Here is a 21,198-nt window from a genome sequence, read left to right as displayed (position 1 = left end):
ATACATTTAAATCAATATTATTGTAGTAAGTTGTTGGTAATGATGTTTTACAATGATTTTTCCAGCATTTTTAGATTTTATATACCCAGATAGGGTGCCTTGCATCATAGTTTTTAAAATTTCAATGTGTTGTTTTTTTCTTAGAAGTTCCAAATTTTTTTCAAGTCTCCCTGTTTTGTTTTGGTTGTATCTTGTTCCTTTATTTATGCTTTTGATTCCTGTTTTTATGTCTTTGTTTTAAACATTCTGTTCTAGGGGCGCCTGGGTGGATCTGTCATTAAGCCTCTTCCTTGGCTCAGGTCATGATCCCAGGTCCTGGGATTGAGCCCCATATCGTGCTCCCTGCTCAGTGGGAAGCCTACTTCTCCCTTTCCCACTCCCCCTGCTTGTGTTCCCTCTCTCACTGTCTCTCTGTCAAATAAATAAATAAAATCTCCCCAAAAAATTCTGTTCTCATTTTATAATAGTTCTTAATCTTAATATCTAACCCTTTGTTTGAGATATCCCCTGATAGCACCCATGCTAAATTGTTTCATTGTATGTTTTATAATTTTATGTTGTATACTAATGTTTAGTGGGATTTTAATTATGGAAATTCCATGAGGCCTTGGTTTGTCAGTTTAAGTTGGTATACATTTCATCTGTCTGCCTGAGTGACAGGAACATGTGTTTTAAGTGACCAAAGGAAACTCTCCCACATCCCTCAAGCTAGAATGCAAGCTTCATGAAATTAGGAGTCTTTGTTTTATTTACCAGTGTCTTCCAAATTGTCTACTGCAGTGCATGCCATTTACTAGGTAGCCTACCTGTATTTGTTGAACTGAATTTATCATCTTTGTTTGCTGGTGGGTGGATTAATTTTGACAGATCCATAGTTTTTGTTTTTTTGACATATCCACAGTTTCATTGAGGAAGTCGTGAGGGACTATTCTATCAATAATGGCTACAGTTTTCTTTTGAATTTTTGCCTGTTTGTTGGTAACGTGACTTTTACCCCATGCTATATGCAAAAAGAGAATTCTAGTCCTGTTATGGTGAATGAACATTTGTCTCCTTCCTGGGTCTGTTTTTGTTTCAGAGGCTTCACATTAGTTGAGTTTGGCTCTCTGAGCCATCTTCAATTTGTTTTTCACTAATCTTCAAGTTTATCTTTTTATGGAGGGTGAGAATGGATATTTTACATAATTTTTTTTAAATAAAAATAATCAGATTAAGCTCTGAAGGTTAAAACCCAGCTTGGGGTGCCTGGCTGGTTCAGTCAGTGGAGCATGTGACTCTTGATCTCAGGGTCATGAGTTCAAAGTCCACATTGGGTGGAGTTTACTTAAAAAAAATAAATAAAATCTTTAAAAATATCATTGTATTCATATGATATAGTTTAGTAGTGAGAATTTAGATAATCATCAAACATAAGGAACGATAGGTGAAAAGTAGAAGAGATTAGCAAAGGGAAAGCTTATGCGATTCTTTTTCAGCCTAAAGACATTTTTCTGATTTTGATACACTGTGGACATACTGACGGAGAACATAACTTAATGGTTAATTTCTTTTTCATTTTAGTGTAATGCTCATTAAAGTATTTTATTTTATTTTTTTAAAGATTTATTTATTAGAGAGAGAGAAAGAGTGAGCATGAGAGGGGGGAGGGTCAGAGGGAGAAGCAGACTCCCCGCTGAGCAGGGATCCCAATGTGGGACTCGATCCTGGGACTCCAGGATCCTGACCTGAGCCGAAGGCAGTTGCTTAACCAACTGAGCCACCCAGGCGCCCTCATTAAAGTATTTTAAAATGAAATTTAAAGGCTATTATCCGGCAGGTATTGGGATTATCTTTGAAAAACATTAAAGAAGAAAATTAACTATTTAATATCATAACATTACCAATAAATTTAGTAGACTTCTTATTCATTTGATATGATACAAATTAGATGGAACATGAATGTAAACAGAAAATTGCCACCCTGAGTACCTTAAAGTTATAAAGAGCTTGTTTTCAAAGATGTAAGTTCTTCCTTATATTGCCTTTTGTGATCATGTTGAACAACTATCTGTGGTTGATTAAAGAAGAGTATGAATTGACCCAACATTTGGTATTAAGGTGCTTTTAGTTCTGTTGTTAAAAATGGGGTCATGTGACATAATGATGACTAAATTTTGCTTCTTTGTTTTACAGTTCCAATTCCTGGCAGATTTGATCGGCGAGTATCAGGTATGTATTCTCTTTCATAACATACTGCTAAAATGCTGTTTTAAGATGGGATTATTTTAAATAAAAAACTGATCTTTTGAATAAAAAGGTAAGTTAGCATTACAGAACATTATAAAAATTACCTGTAGTTCCTTCATTCTGTTTCATTTTGAGTTCTGAGAATATATGTACATATTTGTCTCATTTATATCATTAATATTTTCCCATGTTTATAATTATGGCTTCTAAAAACTACTTTTTTTTTTTCCAATGCTTCCATATATCACCCAATGCTCTTCACAATAAGTGCACTCCTTAATCCCCATCACCTGTTTAACCCATCCCCACACACACCCCCCCTCTGGTAACTATCATTGTCTTCTCTGTAGTTAAGAGTCTGTTTCTTAGTTTGCCTCTCTCTCTCTTCCTCCCCTTTGCTCATTTGTTTTGTTTCTTAAATTCCACATGTGAGTGAAATCATGTGGTATTTGTCTTTCTCTGACTGACTTATTTCACTTAGCCTTATATTCTCTAGCTCTGTCCATGTCATTGCAGATGTCAAGATTTCATTCTTTTTTATGGCTGAGTAGTAGTCCATTACACACACACACACACACACACACACACACACACACACACACCACATTTTATCCATTCATCAGTCGATGGACACTTGGGCTGTTTCCATGATTTGGCTGTTGTAGATAATACTGCTATAAATATCAGAGTGTATGTATCCCTTTGAATTAGCATTCTTGTATTCTTTGGGTAAATATCTATTAGTATTTATAGGTAGATTATAGGGTAGTTCTATTTTTAACTTTTTGAGGAACTTTCATACTGTTTTCCAGAGTGGCTGTACCAGTTTGCATTCCCACCAACAATGCAAAAGTGTTCCCCTTTCTCCGAATTCTTGCCAACACCTGCTGTTTCTTGTGTTGTTGAGTTTAGCCATTCTGACAGGTGCGAGGTGATATCCCATTGTAGTTTTGATTTGCATTTCCCTGATGATAAGTGATGTTGAGCATGTTTTCATGTGTCTGTTGGCCATCTGGATGTCTTCTTTGGAAAAATGTCTATTCGTAAAACTCCTTTTCATATTATTATTATTATTTCTGGTATTCTAAATTATACTGTATTAACTACTTGCATACATTGTTGAGCCACTAAAACTGTTTATTCAGTTACAGTGCTGGGTAGCATTCTCTAGTCAGAGACTGAGCACTGCCTGAATTTTTTTCTGTATATTGCTATCCAGAGGCAGTCTACAGAATAGGCTACAGGGAGAAAGACACCCTACAAAGGCTTCTCTTCCACCACCATCTCACTAACATAGATGGTACCTATTTAATTTAGATGTAAAATAGTACTTCAGATTGTTTTATTTGGCACTCCTTTGATTATTAGCAAAAATGAATATTTTCCAAATATGAGAAATCTATTTTTATTTTCTTATACGGGAATAGTTTGGCAATATCTTCCTCGGTTATGATCCAGATTATTTTTTTATAAGTTTGAGTAAATTTCTTTTTTTTTAAGTTTGAGTAAATTTCTATCATGATTTTTAATCTTTTGAAAATTTTAAAAAAGATTTATTTGAGAGAGAGAGAACATGAGCAGGTGGAGGGACAAAGGTAGAGGGAGAAGGTAGAGAATCCCAGGCAGACTGTGTACTGAGTATGGAGCCAGACACAGGGCTTAATCTCACGACCCTGAGATGAGGACGTGAGCTGAAACCAAGAGTTCAACTGACTGAGCCACCCAGGTGCCCAACTTTTTGAAATTTTTAATGCAAAATTTTCCTAGTTGGTTGTGCTACTTATTTTAGTTTTGGTATTTTTTTTGTTGACTCAAACATTTTAACATGGGACTGGCTCCATGAACACTGCCTGGCACATAGCAAGCACTCACTAAATATTAATTGAATGTATATATATATATATATGTCTATATACACACATTTTTAAATAATTGCTCTTAAGCTGAGAAGGTCCTTTTTTTATAGAGCTGATGTATTTTCTAGAAGTTTCCTTATAATTAAAATGTTTGACTTTTGAATACATCTAGAGTTTATTTGATTGTATAATGGGAATGTTAATGTGCTTCAAACTGCAATGTGAGCTATATGTATCACATCATTCTTTCATATCCCCTTATTCTAGAAAGGTTTCTTGATTTTAAATTGTCACATGACCTAATATGTAGTGAGACTAGGAATCCCTTTTTTTTTTTAAGATTTTATTTATTTATTTGACAGAGAGAGACACAGCGAGAGAGGGAACACAAGCAGAGGGAGAGGGAGAAGCAGGCTTCCCGCTGAGCAGGGAGCCCAATGCGGGGCTCCATCCCAGGACCCTGGGATCATGACCTGAGCTGAAGGCAGACGCTTAACGACTGAGCCACCCAGGCGCCCTTTTCTGTCCCTCCGTCCTCTTCTTTGAGAAAATCTGCTCATTTGTGTTTCAGAAAGCCTTTGGTAAGGTTGTACACCAAAGTCTGTTGAAAGGAGATTGAAAAAAATGTGTTCTATGTAGAGAGACATTACAGAGAAGAAATAGAGTGGGGATTAAAGGTTGGTACGAGATCCGTGAGCTATTATCTTCCATTTGTGTTCATCCTTGCCCTATACCCCCTTTTCCTAAATGATTAGTAATATCTCTTGACATCTGTAGGACAGATCTGGGAAATGGAGACTACAGTGACATCTCCTCCAGAGGTCACGGATGGCGTTCATGAATTGCTATTTAAGCTTTCTGTCAGTGTTGTTCAGGCCTTGAACTCTGTGGAGAACTCAGACAAGTACATGGTATTATCCCTCCTCCTTAGATTTAACAATCTAATTGAAGATTTTAAACTTTTTAATATTATTCAAGTGTTAAGTTAAAAGATTCTTAAAAGAATCCAAAATGATTATGCAGGAGAGAAAATAGCCTGTAGGAATAGCTAATGTTTTTTTTAATCCAGACTATGTGCTAGGTGCACAATTTTAGGGTCTCTCGAAATGCCTCCCTTATGTCATCGAACATAGTCCTCACATTAACACTGTGAGGTACGTGCCATGATTATCCCCACTGTACAGATGCAGAAACTGAGGACAAAGCAGAAGTCAAGTCACTTGGAACAGTCAAAGTGATAATGTGCCCAAAGGTAGCATGGGTCCTAAGTACTACCCTTCCTGTCTCTAAGGACCCTTTCTACCCTCTGGACCTCTTGGTCAGTTTTCATCTAAATCCCCTAAATTCTCAGCCTGTACACTCTTCCCTCTCCAGCCTTTCATCTTCTGGATCTAGCTGAAGGTTGGCTTGCCCTGCAGTCTTCTCAAATGGTGATTCTTCTCTTCCACCTTTCTTGTAACACGGACAGGAGATGGGTAAATGTTTTTATACTCCTTAGTGCTTCCAGACTGTTCTCCTACCTCCTCCCTACAACCCTCACCTTCAAACCTCACATTATTATATTCTATCAGCCATTTCTCCTCCTTGTTTTAGTTATCTAATAATGCATGGGCTGTTTTCTTCTGATTTCCATATAGATGATTCTTTCAGTGTCTTGCCCTTCCATTCCTTGACCTTTTGTCTTCCACCCTACTTTAGCTCCTCCTCCCCCTGGTCATACTCTGGGATGACAAGCATTACAACTCTTTTTTTTTTTTTTTTTTTTTTTAGGGATGGGGCAGACGGGGGAGAGAGAGAGAATCTTAAGCTGACTCAGAGCTCAATCTCATGACTCCGAGATCATGACCTGAGCTGAAATCAAGAGTCAGATGCTTAACCAGCTGAGCCACCCAGGCGCCCCAAGCATTATAGTTCTTCATACTCAATCAGTGATCCTCATCTCCCACCACCTGCTGTCGTCTGGGCTCTTGCTCTCCTGCTCCAACCCTGACAACTTGATCTTCGTTTTTGTTCTTCGCTTCACCTTTTACTAACCTTAAATTCCTTGATCAGCGATTATAACCATTCTGTGGCACATACCCTCAATTTCCTTTTTCATTTTTACTTACTTGGCTAAACTATATTCTGTTTAAGCCCAGCTGTCCATTTATTCTGACTCTGCACCACAGCAGTACATGATTGAAGGAAAATACACAGCCCTGTTGACTGATCTTACTCTCAGTACCTGATCATTCACTAGTAGGCTCTGGATGCCAGCAGTCACACTGTGTCTCTGTACTTCTTTCGCTCTCCTGTTCTCCCAGATAAGCCTTTCATACCTTCTTTCTCCCAAAACCTGCACCTCCTCCTTAATCTTCATGCCTGGCAGATGATTTTGTTCTTAACGAAGAAAACGGAAGCAACAGAAGATAGCTTCCATAGACTCCCACCACATCTATCCTTCCTTACCTACCTATGAGTCCAGTGTCCACCTGTACATTAGTTCATCCCTTCATCCTGCATACTCTTTATCCTTCAGTGGGATTATTCTTCTCAGAGGAGAAACACAAGCATTGACTTCCAGTTCTTAAAAAATAAAGCTTTTTTTAAACCACTCTTTCCTCTCCAGCCACCACCCTTTTTTTTCTCCCTATCTTTATAGCAAATTCCTTGAAGGAGTTGTCCATATTTGCTGTATTTAAGTTTCTCTTCTATTCTCTCTTGAGTCCAGTCTAATCAGACTTTTGCTCCCATATCTCATCAAAACTATCTTTGTGGATTGCTTATTCACACCCTTCAGACCTTCATTTGAAAGACACCTTCTCAGGTCTTCAGTAAGACCCAACACACACACACACACACACACACACACACACACACACACACACACACACACACACACACCCATCTCCCTCACTTTTATTTTCTTCTTACTGTCTGTCAGGTCTTCAGTAAGACCCAACACACACACACACACACACACACACACACACACACACACACACACACACCCATCTCCCTCACTTTTATTTTCTTCTTACTGTCTGTCTCTCCCACTCTCTCCCCCTGTTATTTGTCCTATTTTTTATCTAGTTCCGTATGCTGGAGTGTAAGCTCCAATCAGGCAGAGAAGTTTCATCTGTTTTGTTCATTGATGCATATAGTTAACACTTAGAACAATGTCAGTAAATATGGATGGATGGATAGAAGAAAGGAGCAAAGGAAGGGATCAGAAATCAGGAGAAGAAATTACTGTGGACAGAAAAAAATCAAGAGACATTTCTTTGAAGGAGGCAGAAATTGCACTGGAATTTATAAAACATGGTTACTGTTTGGCTAGTACCAAGAAGAATGTATTCTAGGTGAAAGAATGTCTTAAGACTCAAAGGGGGATGAACTGGATCTGGCTGCTCTGACTGTGGGTGAGGAGATAAAATAAGATTGGAAAGAGAGGTAGGGAATGGTGTTCCTTATGTGATCCAGGGATTTCAGCAATAACTAGCTGTGTGAGGACATGTGCTGTGTCAGAGACTTCAACAACAACTCAGCATGTCTGACTGAATCATAGTCTGGAACATGAAGCAGCATAAAAGAGCTAGTAGTTGTTGAGTATCTCCTGTGAGCCCAGCCCTGTGTTTTATTTTTTTTTTTAAGATTTATTTATTGGGGGGCACCTGGGTGGCTCAGTCGTTAAGTGTCTGCCTTCACCTCAGGTCATGATCCCAGGGTCCTGGGATTGAGCCCCGCATAGGGCTCCCTGCTCCACGGGAGGCCTGCTTCTCCCTCTCACTCTCCCTGCTTGTGTTCCCTCTCCCACTGTGTCTCTCTCTGTCAAACAAAATCTTTAAAAAAAAAAGATTTATTTATTGGGTCACCTGGGTGGCTCAGTTGGTTAAGCATCTGCCTTCAGCTCAGGTCATGATCCCGGGGTCCTGGGATTAAGCCCCATGTCTGGCTCCCTGCTCAGTGGGGAGTCTGCTTCTCCCTCTGTCCTTTGCCCCTCCCCCTGCGCATGCATGTACATTCTCTTTCTCAAATGAATAAATAAAATCTTAAAAATATTTATTTATTTATTTATTTGAGTGGGGGCAGAGGGAGAATCTCAAGCAGACTCCCCACTGAGTGTGGAGCCTGATGTGGGGCTTGATCTTACAACCCTGAGATCCTGACCTGAGTTGAAATCAAGAGTCAGGTGCTTAACTGACTGAGCCTCCCAGGTGCCCTGCAGCCCAGTGTTAACCTTTTACATGATTTTAGTGTCATTATGCCCTCTTACCCCTGAAGAGACAAGGATCTGGGACATAGAGAAATAGTGAATGAGTGGTGGGTGGATCCAAGCTCAGACACCAGTGCATGTAGTAGCTACAGAGATGAGCTCTTCCCCTCCTTGATGTTCTCTCTCCATTGCAAAGCAATGGAATTGAAAAGCTGTGCCTTCCAAGTTTAAGTTCTAGGAGAACAGCCCTATTACATGTGATAAATTCATTAGATGAAGAGAGTTCATAAATTCTTTAAAGGCAGCTTTCTTGAAATAGTCCTAAAGTAGTATTAACTGCCTTTGAGTTTGAAACGTTAGTCTGATTTGTTAAGAAACTTCATCCCCAGAAAACCCTTTCTTTTATTAAATACGTGTTGAAGCTTCAAAGCATTTTAATCAGAAATTTGTGTGTTGACATCATGCCACATTTGGGCGGGGAGTATCTGACTCTGGTGATGACTGACCAGTCAGTAGAGTCTGGTGCCATGGTGGTCACTCATGTCTGCATGATTGGTGCTCTTCCTTCCCCAGGTGTCCCTGCCTTTTAACGCTTACATGTTTATAATGGACTGAAATACTGATTTTTCTCTTGCTATCCTTTCACAATATTCAGTATTTTTTCCACCAATAGCTATCTTCAGGTGAAATATTACCAAGCATTACTAGAAATAATTTAGAAACCCAGTGTTACATACTGAATTGTGTCCCCCTCAAATTCCTACGTGAGGCCTAACCCCAATATGACTGTATTTGGAGAAAAGGCCTTTAAAAAAAACAGGCAGTTAAGGTTAGATGTGGTTATAAGGGTGGAGCCCTAATCCAATAGGACTGGTTTCCTTATAAGAAGAGCAAGAGACACCAGGAGTGCACCACAGAGACAAAGGGCCATGTGAGGAACAGAGAGCAGCTACCTGCGAGTCAAGTGAAGAGGGTCCCAGGAGAAACAAAATGGTGCCATTACCTTGACCTTGAACTTCATCCTCCAGAACTGTGAGAAAATAGATTTCTGTTCTTCAAGCCACCCAGCCTGATACTTTGTTATGGCAGCCCAAGTTGACTAATACACACAGGCTGAGTCAACTCTTCATGGGAGATGGCAGGAGAGCATAGAGCCTCAGGCTGTGACCAGGATCTGTGCTCATTTCTTTGTAGAAATGAAAGAGTTTTCTCTCACCAGCACATTTTAATGATTTACATTTCCAGGGGTGCCTGGCTGGCTCAGTCAGTGGGGTGGGCAACTCGTGATCTCAGGGTTGTGAGTTTGAGCCCCATGTTAGGTGTAGAAATCACTTAAAAATAAAATCTTTAAAAAAATGATTCACATTTCTGGATGACAGAAGCAGCATTTAAAATTTAGAAGAAGAAATTGTGGTGGATGGTCTCTTGTCCCTTTGTATAGTTTCATGTTGCTGACCAGTGACATCTGCTGGAGAACTGTGGCAAAACAAGTTCGCTGGAACAAGGGTTTGTGCTACTCTTTCAGTCTTCATTTTCAGTAGATCTTAAGCATCTCATGACACTTAATGTTGTTCTTGAGGCTTCATAGGGAATCACACAGACTCTGGGGCAACAATCACATAGACACTTAAAAATGGATTTTTATATGAAAGATGAGAAAAGTGATTTGGGGTCAAGACCAGGAAAAAGTAGGGAGGTTGGGTGGAAACAGGGAAGAGGCGAAGGGAGGTGAGTCTGGAGTTCAAAAGAAAAGGGAAAAATTCAAAAGCAGTTTTGAAAAATAAAATGCTTTTCCACAAATAGAAACATTAATAATAATTTTACTGGAACTACTTTTGTTTAAATCACAGTGCTATACCTTAAGACTTCAAGACTGTAACATCTCCTGCCTCAGTTATGTTTATGTCTAAAAATATAAAAATGAGGGACGCCTGGGTGGCTCATTCGGTTAAGCATATGACTCTTGATTTTGGCTCAGGTCATGATCTCAGGGTCATGAGATCGAGCCTGAGTTGGGCTCAGTGCTTAGTGTGGAGTCTGCTTCAGATTCTCCCCACCCCACCCCACACACCCCCACTTGCTCAGGCGCACATGCACATGCTCTTTCTCTCTCAAAATAAATAAATAAAATCTTTTTTAAAGAAAGACCTTTGAGTCTTTTTTAAAAAATAAAAATATAAAACAAGCTAAGTCACTAAAGTACTTTCCTTCAAAATCAAAGGAAAAGCAAGCCTGGAAATAGGCTAGCCAAGACTGTGTCATTATCAGTGAAATCCTGTCAGTCTCAACCCTGCAGGCTTATTATTTTAAACTTTTTAAATGAAAATTTTCATACATACGCAGAAGTAGAGAAAGTTAGTGTAATAATACTCATGTACCCATCTGTCTCCAAAGTGAGGGTTTTTAAATGCATTTTTCTAAGAAAACATTTTTGAAGTAGAATTTGATGTATTCATTGGATAAGAGGTGAATGAAGAAAGTCCTGATGAGTTACAAATTTCTGATTTAGAAACCTGGGCTGCAAAATAAATCAGAGATAGACAAGTATCATATGATCTCACTGATAATGAGGAATTTGAGGAGCAAGACAGAGGATCATAGGGGAAGGGAGGGAAAAATGAAACAAGATGAAACCAGAGAGGGAGACAAACCATAAGAGACTCTTAATCTCAGGAAACAAACTGAGGGTTGCTGGAGTAGAGGGGGGTGGGAGGGATGGGGTGGCTGGATGATGGACACTGGGGAGGGTATGTGCTATGGTGAGTGCTGTGAATTGTGTAAGACTGATGAATCACAGACCTGTACCCCTGAAACAGATAATACATTATACATTAAGAAAGAAAGAAAGAAACAAACAAACCTGGGCTGCTAATGACAACGTTAATGAAGAGCACAGAGAACCAAGAGGCTGCAGTTTAACAGTGTTTGCCTTCACTGCTGCTTCCTCGTTCCTTAGTCATTCCTGAGAGAGAGAGAGAGAGAGAGAGAACATGCAGGGGGAACAGCAGAGGGAGAGGAAGAAGCAGGCTCCCCACTGAGCAGGGAGGAAAGTGTGTGTTTTAATCTTTAGGACAGATCTGAGATAAATGTAGCTGACCTCCTCTTGTGGAATCAGGAATGACTTGGAGAGAGTTAGTGAGTCATTATCTACATCCTGTTGTCACTTCCCTGGCTCAGCTACCCAAAGCCTGTACCAGCCGGAGACTAGGCGGACCTTCCTGCAGAACGTTACCTGATGCCGTTTTAGGGACTAGAATGGTATTTGTCCTCTTAATAACTCCCTTCTCCCTAATTTTTCTCTGTGTGAGGGACGGGATCCCTGTTGGACAGGCAGAGTATTGATGGCATTACAGTACAGGAGGTGTGGCCCACACTAGAGTACTGTAGTCCAGGCAGGAGGGGCCTCATGTCTACATGACATACCCTTTCTCAGGTGTTCCGTGAGTTCAGAGAGTCAATGGAAAGGGAAGCTGGCATGCAGCTAGACCAAGGCTTCAGTGAGTAAATGTGTCTAAGAAACCAGGAGTTAAATTGAGAGCAGTATGTATCAGTTTGTCCCCTAGTTGTTAGCCATCACACAAATGCATTGAATGTAGGGTCAGAAACCATTTGCAGTCCTTGCCTGCTAACTTCCTGGTTTATCCTTCTCTTGTTTCCCTTTGGAAAAATAAGTAGGTAAAAAAAAAAAAAAAAAAAAACACAAAAAACAAAACCTTTTGTGTATATATTCTTATTTTTATATTTATTTTCCCCTCTTCTTAGCTCTCCTCCTTTCTCATAGAAGTCCTTTCTTATGGAAGGGATGGCATACTACATATATTCTTCACCTTGCTCTTTCTCCCTAGAATTCACTTTTAGCCCGTGGAGATCTTCCTCATTCTTTCTTATAGCATATTATTCAAATAGTTATGTCGTATTTTTTGGGTAGTTCTATCATTTCTGATATTTTGCTGTTATAAACAAATGTTCAGTGAATATTTTCTGAATCTTTGAATTGCAACAGAGACAAGTCCTGCAGGCAGCCAGCACAACAAACACAGGCTACCTACAAAGAAACTCAAGTTGATTTTAGATTTATTTAATACTGTACCCAGAACAAAGACTGACATATAGTATTCATTTTGTTTAACATTCGTTCTTATTTTTAAGTCATACATGTACAGAATGATGTTGAGCAATTTTAATTGATTCTTTTCATAATTATTCCATATCCATGTCCATGTGTTTGTATCGCATATGTTGTACTCTCTGGTTTTCCACCCCTGTTTAAAAAATACTCAGCAGAGGGGCGCCTGGGTGGCTCAGTCGTTAAGCGTCTGCCTTCAGCTCAGGTCATGATCCCAGGGTCCTGGGATCGAGCCCCGCATCAGTCTCCCTGCTCAGTGGGGAGTCTGCTTCTCCCTCTCCCACTCCCCCTGCTTGTGTTCCCTCTCTCGCTGTGTCTCTCTCTGTCAAATAAATTAAAAAAAAAAAATCAGCAGAGATAGTACCTCCTTGCTTGTCCTTGCCACTACCATGGGATTTACTCTATGATATCTTTTACCAACTCTCTCCTCTTTGGGACTACCAATCCCTAGAAAGCTGGCATTTTAGCACCTAATAGCATTCCTGGCATGAGTAGGTACTTAATATATTTATTAATTGATGAAAGGGCTTTAAAAATCATTATAGTTTTAGAAAACAGTAAATAACAGGAAACTGTGTTCACTTCCTATTTTTCCAGTAAAAGTACACATCTGTTTTATTCACTTTCTCTTTATGTTTTTCTCTCCAAATTTAGTCTGTGCTGAGACCTATAACCCTGATGAAGAAGAGGAAGATACTGATCCAAGGGTAAGAACTGCTGCGAAGGCCTTAGGTAGAATTGCTTTATTCCCCACTCACTCCCCTCCTCCTCTACATCATGCTGGTAATTAAATAAATACAAATTAAAATCTCAACAAGGTGCTATTTTTTTTTTATCTACCAGATAAATATTAAGAAGAATGAAAGCAGGACTGGTTGAGGTTATGGTAAGATGGGGTGCCTAGCTGTAGCTGTCAAAGCCTTAAACATAGTCAAGCCAACTGACTCAGCAGTTACCTGAAGGAGAATTCATCCCTAATAAGCAGCTGGATCCTTCCTGAAGATGTATAAACAGAGATCATTGCAGTGTTGTCATAGTAAAAAATGCGAACAATGCCCCCAAAATAGGGGATTACCAGGGGCTAAATTATGGTGCATTCAAATCAAGAGAATCTGCAGCCATTTCCTAAAATAAAAAAATAATTAAAAAAATATTTATCTGGGGCATCTGGCTGACCTTTTTGGAAGATCAAGTAACACTTAACCTTGGGGTCGTGAGTTCGAGCCCCATGTTGGGTGTAGAGATTACTTTAAAAAGTAAATAAACTTTAAAATACACACATACACACATATATTTATCCATCCGTCTAGTATTTATTAGTACAAAGAATTATTTCTGGAAGGATATATCCCAAATGTTAACAGTGGTTGTGGCAGGACTATGGTTCACTTTTGGTCTTTTCTTAAAAACTCAGATTTTTTAAACTTTTGTACAGTTACCAAATTATTTTTATAAAAGCATATCTGAACCACCATTTTTAAAAGATTGATGTTTTAAAAGAAGCTTTAATGATCTTTCAAGTATGCCGTAAAATGAGCAGCCCATGAAAGATTTCTGAAGTATTCTAATAATAAAATGCTACCATTGTGTGAATATAATAGATATGTAAATTTTAAAAATTTATTCTGGATATTATAAAATTCTTGATGACTTTTAAAAGTTAAAGCAGTTAAGCAGTTTTTTGGGAGGGGCACCTGGGTGGCTCAGTCAGTTAAGCATCTGACTCTTGATTTCAGCTCAGGCCATGATCTCAGGGTCATGAGATGGAACCTTGCATTGGGCTCTGTGCTCAGTGTAGAGTCTCCTTGGGATTCTGTCTCTCCTCCTCCCTCTACCCCTTCCCCCACCAAAAAAATTAAAGCAGTTTTTTACTAACTTTTTAATATCACAAATTAAATTTTACTTAATACTTTTGACATCTGTTATTTCTCATCAGATTAAGAAATGTGCTTTTTTTTTTAGTACTTAGGTCTCTAAATTATAACAGCAATACTAAGCACTAATTATTTTTTTAGTTCAATAAACACTTAATATCAGTAATAATAACAGTTTTTGAGCACCTACTAAATACCAGGTACTGTTTTAAATACTGCATGTATTAACTTATTTAATCCTTCTGACAACTCTAATTTAGTAGATTCCACCAGTACTACTACTAAACTGATGTTTGGACTACAGCATGTACAGCTGTTGTTTACTTGCCATCTGCACTTAGATTTCAATAGGCAACTCACGCTGAATGTGAGCTCCTGATTATTTCCCTTTAAACATTCTTCTCCACCCATAGTCTTCCCCAGTTCAGTTTATGGCAGCTCCATCCTTCCAAGGGCTCAGGTCCAAAACTTGAGGGTCACCCTCAGCTCCTCTTATTTTTTTCACACGGGCATTCAGTTTCCAGCAAATCCGATGGGCTTGGTCTTCAAAACATATCCAGCACTCTACTACTTGTCAACACCTCCGTGGCTACCACCCCAGTCCTGACCACCACCATCTGGCACTGGAATAATCACAGTAGTTTCCTGGCTTCTACTCTTGCTTCCCTCAAGGATGCTCTTCACTCAGTAGCCAGTGTTAGCCTTTAAAAACATTTTTTATCTTTTTAATTCTTTTTAATTCCTCAGTCAGAGCCTTCAAATTGCCCCCATATGGCTAGGGAAAAGTTGTAGTTCTGTGGCCTACAATGCCATCTGTGATTTGGGCATCACCCTCACCTAACTCCCCAATTTGGTCTCATCCTGATCTTTCACCCTTGCTCTGCATGAGTCACACCCATCTCCTGGTTCTTCTCAGACATGCTCTTCACCTACCACAAGGCCTTCTTTTCACTTACTGTTCCCTCTGCTTGAGGTGCTCTTCCCATAGAGATGTCCACATGACTCCCTCCCTCAGGTCATCCTCATTTCCTTGAGATCTTTACACAAAGTCACCTTCTCAATGGGGCCTCATCCGCCCAACTCCACACACATACACTTTTTTATTACCCTTCCCTACCTTAATTTTCTCCTTAGCCTTGTCACTCTCTAACATATTTTACAGATTTACTGGATGAGAGCAGTTATTTTGACCTGTGCATTTCCCGTGTCCCCAGAGGTATAACAGTGCCTGGCACCTAGTAGATGCTTAGTATCTGTTGAATGAACAAATCAATAGCCCTCTGCTTTACAGATGAGGACGCTGAGGCTCCCAGGGGGTAGCTGACTTGCTGCAAGTCACACAGTCAGTTAGTGGCCCCAAGGTAAGTGCTCTGCCCCCATCACAGTGCCCCTCCGTGATCAGGGCACTGCTTGGTATTTGTATCGAATGAAAGTCATAGTAAACATGCTCTTAATTTTCCCCACTTTTTAGGAGAAAGAAATTTACCGATCTGTAAGTAAAGTCAAATTTTAAAATGGAATAAAAATATTTCCCTGCTTTCATTTGGATTGGCAGGTGATTCATCCTAAAACTGATCAACAGAGATGCAGACTTCAGGAAGCTTGCAAAGATATTCTCCTTTTCAAAAATCTTGATCAGGTAACATTGGTTTTAAAAATATTTTTGTCTTTCAGCTTTTCTCCTATTTGTCATTTAAACAGTTTTTGTCGTCTTAGCCTAAGCTATATAAGGCAGAAAACTTTAGATTCATCTTACCTACAAATGTTTGCATTGTGTTGCCCATCATAACTCATAATGAGCTTTTCAGATGACTTCTAGTATTTCTCTGAATTGCTTTGGTACTTCCTCCAAGAAAATACCACTTGAGGACCATGCAACTTGGTCATGTTAAAAGGAAATGTTCAGGTTTGCATGACCGTGGCTTAGTTTGGAGGGTCTGAATTTATGCTGCAGAGTAATTTCTCCAAAGATGCAAGTTATGGAGTTCTCTTCTCTGGTAGCAGTTAACCCACTGGAGGTTTGTGACTTCTCAGGCCTTAGATGTGGGGTATCTCTTGTGTGCTTCTCAGCAAAGACCTCAGACATGGGGAGTGGTGTGTGTCAGCAGCGCTCTGGTGTGGGATCTATGCTTGGACCTGTCCTCCCTCCCTTGGTGGCGATAGAGAGCAGGGGCTACCTCATGAGGACAGAGAATCTTCAAATTTCATTACTTCTTTTCTTTGAGAGCCACACGCTGAAGCTGTATAAGTAGCTGAGGTACTGGGCGGAGAATCCTAGAATGTGCGGAGACAAGAAGGATGGGATTAGAATTCCCCTACTACACAGCTCCTGCAAATAAGTCTTTTAATGACGTCCTCACAACCATCCCTGGTATCTATAAACCAGTCTGTTTGGGAGCTGTGTGGCTATAAGAATAGCCAGAACTTCAGTCAATTTTATTAGTCTCAGGCTGACTAAAACAAGGACCCTCACCTCAAGGAAAGGCTGGTTGTGAGAAATGCTGGTCTGTGTCTCCTCTTTTCCCTAGAAGATCCATCTGTATCAATGGAAAGAAGACTTGCTTTTACCTACTGAACAAAACCCCTTGTAAATTTTATATCATCAGATGTTCTAAGGGCAGTTGCTATGTCAATCTAATATTCAGAGTTTTCTTAGTATTGAAGAAAACCATTTTACCATTTTATTTATAACTAAAATGTCAGATGTAGTGATTTTTTTTCTAACATTTCGTCATGAAAATACTCAAATACAACAAAATTGAAAGACTTCTATAGAACACACATTCATCCACTGCCTTGATTCTACGATTAATGTTTTACTGTGCTTGCTGTTATATGCCATCTACCCATCTTTCAGCAAAGGGGTCGGTAAATTTTTTCTTAAAGAACAAGGTAGTAAATATGTCTGTCACAACTACTCAACTCTGTTATTGTAGCAGGAAAGCAGCCACAGATGATACGTAAATGAAAGGGTGTGGCTGTGTTCCAGTAAAACATTATTTACAAAAACAGGCAGCTGTTTGCTGGCCCCTGCGTTAACCCATCTTACTTTTTTGGGTTCATTTCAGAGTTAAGTTGCAGATGCCATTATACCTTCCTTTAAAGACTTTGGCATGCATATCCTGGAGCTGCTTGTCCTGTTTATAGTCTTCTGATACAAAGTTTGTATACAATGAAATGTCTAAATTTTAAGTGAGTTCACTGAGATTTGAGAAATGTATACACTTGGGTAACCCAAATTCCCTAACAAGTTATGGAACATTGCCACCACCCCAGAAAATTCCCTCATGCCCCCTTGTGATCAGTTCTCGCCTCCTCTTAGAAACAACTACTATTTTGATTTATTCTACAATAAATTAATTTTGCCTCTCCTAGGGTTTCATATAAATGGAATCACACGGTATGCACTCTTTTGTGTGAGACTTCTTTCACTTAGCACAGTTTTTGAGGTTCATCCCTGTTGCAGGTATCAGTAGTTCATTCCTTTTCCTTTTTCACTTTTTATTTTGAATTAGTTTTAGACTGACAGGAAAGCTGCAAAAACAGTACAGAGTTCCCATATACCCTTCATCCAGCTTCCCCCAGGATTCACATCTTAACATAACCGTAGGACAGTGAGCAAAACCAGGAAATTAACATTGTTGTAATACTATTAGTTGAACTACAAACCTTATTGGGATTTCACCCATTTTCTCACTTATGTTTCCTTTTTTTCTGGTTAAGGATCCAATCCAGAATCCCACATTGCATTTAGTTCTTTCTCTTCAGTCTGTCGTGGTTTTCAGTTCTTTCTGGTCTTTCATAATCTTGACACCTTGAAGAGTACTGTTTCATTATAGAATGTACCTCAGTTTGGATTTGTCTGATGTTTCTTCATGACTGGAATATGGATATACATTCTTGGCCTGACTGCTACAGAAATTATATTGTCTTTCTCAGAGCATCATATCAAGGGGTCTGTGATGTCAGGATGCCTTATTGCTGGTGATGTTAGTTCATTCCTTTTTGTTGCTGAGTAGTGTGCCATTATATGAAAATACTAGTTTGCTTATCCGTTTTTTTTTTTTTCCCTGTTGATGGATACTGGGTCTATTTCTTGTTTTTAGCTCTTATGAATAATGCTGTGGGCATTTTGTACAAGTCCTTTTTTTTTTTAAAGATTTTATTTATTTGACAGAGAGAGACACAGCGAGAGAGGGAACACAAGCAGGGGGAGTGGGAGAGGGAGAAGCAGGCTGCCCGCTGAGCGGGGAGCCCAATGTGGGACTCGATCCCAGGACCCTGGGATCATGACCCGAGCTGAAGACAGACGCTTAACGACTGAGCCACCCAGGCGCCCTGTACAAGTCTTTTTGTGAACTTTTTTTTTCCATTTCTCTTCAGTAAAATATCTGAGGGCTAAATGGCTGAGTCATAGGGTAGGTATATGTTTGATTTTATAAAAATCCGCCAGATCTTTTTCAAAGCGGTTGTACTGTTTTGCATTCCTTCAACAATATATGCGATTCCCAGTTGCTCCATATCCTTACCAACATTTGATACTATCTATCTTTTAAAATTTTAACCATTCTGGTGAGTGTATTTGTTTCAGTTTTTAAAAATTTACTTACACCTACGTTGGGTTAAAGCTTACTTAAAAAAATAGAAATAAAAATACATGAATAAAATAAAAATTTATTTCCCAAATTTCTGGTTTTAAGTTTTCAAATTTACAGAATAGTCAAAAGAATAGTGCCATGAACACTCATGTACCCTTACGTAGACTGACCAATTAACATTTTGTCACATTTACTTTCTTTTGTATGTGTATGTACACACACATAAGTATATATGAACTGCTTTTTTCTTTTGTCCTGAGCCATTTATGAATATGTTTAAGACATTTTGATTCTTAGCCACTAAATACCTTAAGATGTATTTTGCAAGAATGAGGATATTCTACATTAGCACAAAACCATTATTAACAGTGATGCAATAATGTTATCTAACACCCACTCTGTATTCAGATTTTCCCAGTAAAGTTCTCTACAGCTTTTTTGTTTTGTTTTTCATTCCTGAATTACATGTTGCCTTTGGTTGTCATGGGGTCATTTTAGTCATCTCCAGCCTAGAATCCTCCCCTTACACCTTATTCTGTATCTCATGACACTGATGTTTTTGAAGAGTCCAGACCAGAAGAAGAGTTACTCAGGATGAGAGGCTGCCAGTGGACAGCCCACAGGCCAGTTACAGCTAGTGTGTGGTTTGGCCTGTATTGTACATGAAAATTTGAATTGTTACCTGTATTTAAACATGAGATTTCTGGCAACACTGGGCTCACATTCCATGTGAATGTGGAATGCACATGAATAGCACTTCCTTTTTAGTATTTGTCAGCTTGTACAGTATTCAACACACATGGAACTGTGGAATTAAAGAGATGCTTTTAGTGATACTCAGTTATTTTAGGTAGCACAGTCACACTGACAGACACTAAATCACATGGACTTATGCAACAATAAAATTTTTCCTTGCCACATCTTCAGTGCACATTCCTCCAAGGAGAAAGTCTTTCTTTGAGCTGAAGCTGGTATTTGTTAGTGCCCCCTGACAGTCACTGATCTCCCTCCCTGACAGAGGGATACTGGCCCTAGACTGAGACCACTGTTTTGTTAGAATTTAATAGCATTGGGGCACCTGGGTGGCTCAGATGGTTAAGTGTCTGCCTTCGGCCCAGGTCATGATCCCAGGGTCATGGGATTGAGCCCCACATCGGGCTCCTGGCTCAGCGAGGAGCCTGCTTCTCCCCCTGCCTCTCTCCCTGCTCATGCTTTCTCTCTCTGTATCTCTGTGTCTCGAATAAATAAAATCTTAAAAAAAAAAAAGAATTTAATAGCATTGTTTTGTTTTCATTATACTTACCAGTACAGTTAGATACCTTCTGGTTATAGCAGGTGATGATAAGTAAGTAATTGTATGTGTTGTATATAAATGTTTGAAGCAATAGTAGCTGTCCAATAATCTCAATTTTTGAGTTCCTGTTGTGTGACACTTTCCTTAGATTTTTCTTTTTTAGCCATGAAAATCAATGACATAGAAACTATTAAACCCTTTTTAAAATGTGAATTAACTGAGGCTCAGAGAGTTAAGTGATGTGCGTGGCTAGTCAGAGCAGTTGCTGTGCTGCTCTGTGAGGTAACCTCTAAGTCCATCCCAGCCATTTAGATTTGATGATCCTGTTAAGATCAACACCTGTAGGAAGCTGGCATCTCATGGCTTTACAGATGACATAGTGGAGCCATCAAGGCACCTGACTGACAGTCGTGTGGGTGTGACTAGGAGAATGGGCGCCATGATTTAGATACCTCTTTTTGCATAAATTATGGGATTTTTTTTTAAAGCAGTACTGCCTCAGAATACTTGGCAGCTGTGCTGTGTACATGGAGGTACAAAGCTGAATGGTCAGAGGAAAACATTTGTTTCAGATAGCTTAAGGATTTTGCTTGAATATGGAGAACAGTCTAATATATGTACTTCCACTATGTAGTCACAAAGTGAGATAAGCGTAATCATTTTCTCCCCCAGCAAATGTAAAAGCCTTCTTTTCTATTTGTGTGTATACCCTGCAGGAACAACTTTCTCAAGTCCTTGATGCCATGTTTGAAAGGACGGTCAAAGTTGATGAGCATGTCATTGACCAAGGAGATGATGGAGACAACTTTTATGTCATAGAACGGTAGGAGATGGAGCTTTGCAGATGTGTGGCTACACTTAATGAGATTCATGATGCAGGGCATGTACTTTACCCTATGCTTTGTTCAGCCGAGAGAGGACTTAGGACCAGGTGTACAAGCTTCTTAAAGCTTGTCTCTCTCCTCACTCATCTGTGGAATTTAAGAAACAAAATAGAGGATCATGGGGAAAGAGGAAAAAATAAAACAA

General features: G+C 39.4%; 1 protein-coding gene across 2 annotated transcripts in view; it reads left to right on the top strand.

Moving 5' to 3' along the window:
* Positions 1-21,198, top strand: part of PRKAR2A (protein kinase cAMP-dependent type II regulatory subunit alpha) — a 106,292-nt gene that overhangs the window by 55,923 nt on the left and 29,171 nt on the right. For both annotated transcript variants that reach the window (XM_027582652.2, XM_027582651.2), the window contains exons 2-5: positions 2,173-2,208; positions 13,058-13,110; positions 15,833-15,916; positions 20,886-20,992. In XM_027582652.2, coding sequence (XP_027438453.1) covers positions 2,173-2,208; positions 13,058-13,110; positions 15,833-15,916; positions 20,886-20,992 — 280 coding nt within the window. The remainder of the gene's footprint in view (positions 1-2,172; positions 2,209-13,057; positions 13,111-15,832; positions 15,917-20,885; positions 20,993-21,198) is intronic.

This window comes from Zalophus californianus, chromosome 1 (assembly GCF_009762305.2).
Source record: "Zalophus californianus isolate mZalCal1 chromosome 1, mZalCal1.pri.v2, whole genome shotgun sequence".
Lineage (NCBI taxonomy): Eukaryota > Metazoa > Chordata > Mammalia > Carnivora > Otariidae > Zalophus > Zalophus californianus.
Note: the sequence above shows the minus strand (reverse complement) of the source record. Positions and strands in the feature narration are given on the sequence as shown.